This window comes from Lycium ferocissimum, chromosome 6 (assembly GCF_029784015.1).
Source record: "Lycium ferocissimum isolate CSIRO_LF1 chromosome 6, AGI_CSIRO_Lferr_CH_V1, whole genome shotgun sequence".
NCBI lineage: Eukaryota > Viridiplantae > Streptophyta > Magnoliopsida > Solanales > Solanaceae > Lycium > Lycium ferocissimum.
The window spans coordinates 27,149,784-27,155,269 of record NC_081347.1 but is presented as its reverse complement, the minus strand read 5'-3'; the positions used below and the strand labels follow the sequence as shown (position 1 = coordinate 27,155,269).

At 43.6% G+C, this 5,486-nt stretch overlaps 1 protein-coding gene across 1 annotated transcript; it reads right to left on the bottom strand.

The window, feature by feature from the left end:
- Positions 1-3,167: 3,167 nt before the first annotated feature.
- On the bottom strand, positions 3,168-4,013 carry LOC132059591 (uncharacterized). The gene has a single exon (XM_059452239.1). The coding sequence runs from the start codon at positions 3,996-3,998 to the stop codon at positions 3,225-3,227; it is 774 nt and encodes a 257-aa protein (XP_059308222.1). The 5' UTR covers positions 3,999-4,013; the 3' UTR covers positions 3,168-3,224.
- Positions 4,014-5,486: the final 1,473 nt, after the last annotated feature.

The window sequence follows — 5,486 nt, the reverse complement described above, 5'->3', positions numbered from 1 at the left end:
TGAAGAAGCATTATATGTGAATGAATACGACGTTGGGTGGTAACTATGGTTAGGGATGACTTGGAGAGGGAATGTTGAGAATTGAATCATGTCTAGCTTAAAGAAATTTATTGATTATGATATTATAGATGTTGTTATTGATGTTTGGGAGTTTTTATATTATATGGAGAAAGTTGTAGAAACAAAGAAAGTGCTGCCCAATTTTCGTTAGCCATTAGTCGCCTTAGCTTAGCTTCAAGCATGTTCTAACGATCTAATGTAGTGCGAATTCTCTTAAATGTAGAGTTGTGAGCTTGGAAGGAAAGCGCTTAGTCATTAAGGAGACGTAAAGGTATGTAAGTCTAGTACCCTTCTTTCAAAGGCATGACTTTTATATTATGATTTCCTTTTTATATTTCCATGACCTTCTTACTTCCCCAAAAGATGAAAGTCAAAGATTCTTAAGAGCTTCTTATAAGATAGAGATGAGACATGTTCTATGATAATGATGATGACAATGATGCTATCTTTATGATTTCATTGATGTTATGTCTTGTTGTTGTCTCACCTCATGATATTAGTTCTTCCAAAGTGAGGCATAGCGATGATGATTATTCCATAATATAATCGGAGGTTACCGACCTTACGTCACTCCGATAGAGTTATGGCTTCTCTTTGAGCTTTCATTCATGCATTATGTTATGTATACATATGAGTACACTGCGCCTATATGGCCGGGCAGTCACCACTACGACAGGCGTAGTGGGCAGCTATGATGACGATTATACCATGTCTATACGACATGGGCAGACACCACTAACGGGCGGCTTGAGATGTTTTACCCCGGACGCGGGCTAATTATGATCACACCGTACCTACATGGACGGGCAGTTTATATACATATATATACCTGATATGATTTTTCTTGTTAGCATGATTCTGCCTTAAGAGGCAATCAGTTACAGGTTATCTCTTCATCTCGTGTTCTCTTACTTCTTTATTATGTTGACATACATGCCTTACATACTCAGTACGTTATTCGTACTGACGTCCTTTTCCTTTTATGGACGCTGTGTTCATGCCCACAGGTAGACCGGGAGAAGGTGCTGACGTTTAGGTGCCTTCTCAGCAAATTGGCAGGAGCACTCCACTACTCCGGAGTCGCCATTCCTTGGTACTTTCTTTTGTGTACATATTGGGGCATGACGGGGTCCTGTCCCGTCCTTATGATTTTAGTACTTCAGTTAGAGGCTCATAGATGCTCATGTGTGGGTTGTAGATGTTATGGGATCGTCTTCATTGTATATTTTGTACAGCATTTTTGTAGCCTCGTGGGCTTATGCATATATACATGTTTTAGAAAATCTTTGAACATGGTTTCGTGATGAGTCTTGTATCGAAGTTGATGTATGTCCAGGGTGAGTATGATGGATAGCATGATGAGTGGTGCTCAGTAGTTAGCTCCGGGTGCCCGTCATGGCCCACTAATTGGGTCGTGACATTATGCATTATCGGGTAGACCCGAAGTAGAGGCTTCAGATGCAGTTATCTCAGGTACCGTTTCTGTCCGACATAAGCTGTGTCTGTATTGTTTAATCCAGGGTCTATCTATTCATATGTTCCTGCCTGTCATGCTATAGGTTGGGCCTTGTCGTATGATTTGGGGCTAGCCACCCTGTTGTGTTATGACTTATCTTATTCTATTTGTTATTGGCTTGTTGCCACATAGAGACAATAGGTATTGGTGACTAGTGATATATCTTGGTCAAGATATTGTAGTATCTTACTTGTTGACGTTGGATGCTAGGATAGTGTTCTGTTATGGCCTTTTTGGCGATATTCTGGTGATGTATTGCGATATACGGGTTCGGATTGAGTAATTAGGAACTGGCACAATTAGGTTTAACTACTAAACGTAGGTGATGACGTGTACTGGGATCCGGCACTTGCCCTATTTCTTTTCCGTTATATCGGATGGCATAGGCCGAGTCAAAAGAGCTTAAGGAGCAGTTGCAGGATTTATTAAATAAGGGATTTGTAAAACATGGATACTTCATTAAGGGATTAACCGAGTTAAGTTCGGGATAACATTTTAGAAATCGAGTGAGGCAATTCGGGCAAGGACGCTTCTGTGAGATACATGAGAATATTAGTGAGATGGTTATGCGATAGATTACTGAGTGGGTTAGAGTAATGGTTAGACGATCGCGGTATAAGTGAACTAATGGAAATTGAGGAAAATTCTGTGAGATTCGTGATCGACAGCTAGTAATAGGCATATTTTAGTGAACCTAAGATGTTGAGATTTATAGGAAGTGGCTTGTGTGGTACCCCCTTTGGATAGTTTCATAGTACTTTGCAGTGAATGAGTTAGTGTGTGTTTAAGAGAATAGGAATCGTAGAAATTCTTAGTATGTTATGGCTATCAGTGTTTCCGAGATGGGATCGTGTGGTGCTAAGCGTTATGTTATGAACAACATTGACGGAATGACTTCAGATATTATGGGTCCGAAGTGATTATGCTTGTTATCTTGCAAAAGAGATTTTGATGCTTTCGGAAGTATTATGGGTTATTGCGATACTATAATGGAGAGTTTGATAGTTAAAAGATTGATTTAGGAGTACATATGTCTTTAGTGTCGGAAAATTCGGGTTGTACCAGGTATGCGTATTGGGTAATGTTAAGGAATTTAAGGTTGCATTTGCAAGATTTAATTATTCGGTACCTTGAGAACAATTTGGATAAGTTTCAGCTTTTAGAGCTGAGAGCGGTGGGTTGTTATGCGCGGTAAGAATGTGATGGGTTTCGGATCTTGGAATCAGTTTGTGTGGTTGCTGATATACTCGAATTGCGCTATCATCGCGGGTCATTATGGTTTGAATGGAAAGGGTTAAATCTAGGTTGTAACTCCAAGAGAACTTATGGGTTCCAAGTAACAGCAACAACAACCCAGTGAAACCCCACAACGTGGGGTCTAGGGAGGGTAGAGTGTACGCAGACCTTACTCCTACCAAGGTAGGATGATCAAGCTTCCGAAAGACCCTCGACTAATAAAAAGCATAAAAAGAGGTCGATAAGGCTAAGAAATTCAAAGCGATATGGAAATGCAAATAACGAAAGCGACACGGATAAAATAGAATAATCAAAGTACGGAAAAATAGATAGATAGCGAGGTAAATCGAGCACAAGAAATTATAAATGCGATAATGCGCCTACTAATAAGGAAGGATAACGAGACTATCTACTAGCCTTCTACCCTAATGTGGGTCCTCCAAGCCCTTCTATCTAAGGTCATGTCCTCGATAAGCTGTAACTGCGCCATGTCCTGTCTAATCACCTCTCCCCAATATTTCTTCGGCCTACCCCTATCTCTTCTGAAACCATCCATGGCCAACCTCTCACACCTCCGCACTAGGGCATCTGTGTCTCTCCTCTTCACATGCTCAAACCATCTCAGTCTCACTTTTCGCATCTTGTCTTCTACCGAGGCCACTCCCACCTTGTCCCGAATAGCCTCATTCCTAATCCTATCACTTCTGGTGTGCCCACACATCCATCTCAACATTCTCATCTCGGCAACTTTCATCTTTTGAACGTGAGAGATCTTAACTGGCCAACACTCCGCCCCATACAACATAGTCGGTCTAACCACCACTTTGTAGAACTTGCCCTTAAGTTGTGGTGGCACCTTCTTGTCACATAGCACTCCGGAAGCGAGCCTCCATTTCATCCACCCTGCCCCAATACGATGTGTGACACCATCGTCAATCTCCCCGCTGCCTTGCATGATAGACCCAAGATACTTGAAACTACTTTTCTTCTGGATGGCCTGGGTACCAAGCCTAACTTCCACGCCAACCTCCTGAGGTGCTTCACTGAACTTGCACTCCAAGTACTCTGTCTTGGTCCTACTCAGCTTAAACCCTTTAGACTCCAAGGTATGTCTCCAACCCTCCAGCTTAACGTTAACTCCGCTACGAGTCTCGTCAATCAGGACTATGTCATCGGCGAAAAGCATACACCATGGCACCTCATCAATCCATCCATCACCAAGGCAAATAAAAACGGACTAAGAGCTGATCCTTGATGCAACCCCATCACAACTGGAAAGTGTTCTGAGTCCCCTCCTCTGTCCTTACCCTGGTTTTAGCTCCCTCATACATGTCCTTGATCACCCTAATGTACACCACAAGTACACCTTTAGCCTCCAAACATCTCCCTAGGATCTCTCTTGGAACTTTATCGTAAGTCTTTTCTAGGTCAATGAATACCATGTGTAAGTCCCTCTTCCTCTCCCTATACTGCTCCACCAGTCTCCTCACAAGATGGATGGCTTCTGTAGTTGAGCGTCCCGGCATGAATCCGAACTGGTTCTCTGAAATAGACACGCCTCTCCTCACCCTCATCTCCACCACCCTTTCCCACACTTTCATAGTATGGCTTAGCAGCTTGATACCTCTATAGTTGTTGCAACTCTGGATATCTCCCTTGTTCTTGTATAGAGGGATTATTACGCTCGACCTCCATTCTTCGGGCATCCTTGCCGTCTTAAAGATGACATTAAACAACCTAGTCAGCCACTCCAAACCTACCGAGCTCGCGCTCTTCCAAAATTCCCCAGAATCTCGTCGTGTCCGCCGCTCTTCCCCGCGCATCCTACGAACAAGACTTAACCTCCTCAACCTTAATACTCCTGCAATACCCAAAATCGTGACGCCTCCCTGTATGTTCCAAATCTCCCAACACAATGTCTCTGTCCCCTTCTTCATTCAAGAGTTTGTGGAAGTATGACTGCCATCTCCGTCTAATGAGAGTCTCCTCTACCAATACTTTTCCAAGCTCGTCCTTTATGCACTTCACTTGATCCACATCGCGTGCCCTTCTCTCCCTCGCCTTAGCTAGCCTGAACAATTTCTGATCCCCGCCTTTCTCTTCTAGTTCAGCATAAAGGCGTTCAAAAGCTGTCGTTTTTGCCGTCGAAACCGCCAACGTCGCCTCCTTCCTCGCTATCTTATAAATTTCCCTATTCGTCCACTTCTCCACCTCATCCTTGATTCTATTAACTTCGCATACGCTGCCTTCTTTGCTTCCACCTTCCCTTGCACTTCTCCATTCCACCACCAGTCCCCTCGATGCCGACCACGACTACCTGTCGAGACCCTCAATACTTCCCTTGCTACAACCCTAATGCAACTAGCCGTCCTATCCCACATACTGGTCGCATCTCCACTACTATCCCAGGCCCCCATATCCTTCAATTTCTCTCCCATCTCCAGGGCACTAGTCGTGGTCAAACTCCCCCATCTGATCCTAAGTCGGTCATTCCCGACCCTCTTCTTCCTCGTCATCTTGATCCCTAAATCCATCACCAAGAGCTTATGTCGGGTTGTAAGGATGTCGCTCGGAATGACCTTACAGTCTTTGCACAGACCTTTATCATCCTTCCTCAGGAGTAAGAAATCTATCTGAGTCTTAGCCACCGAACTACGGAAGGTTACCAAGTGCT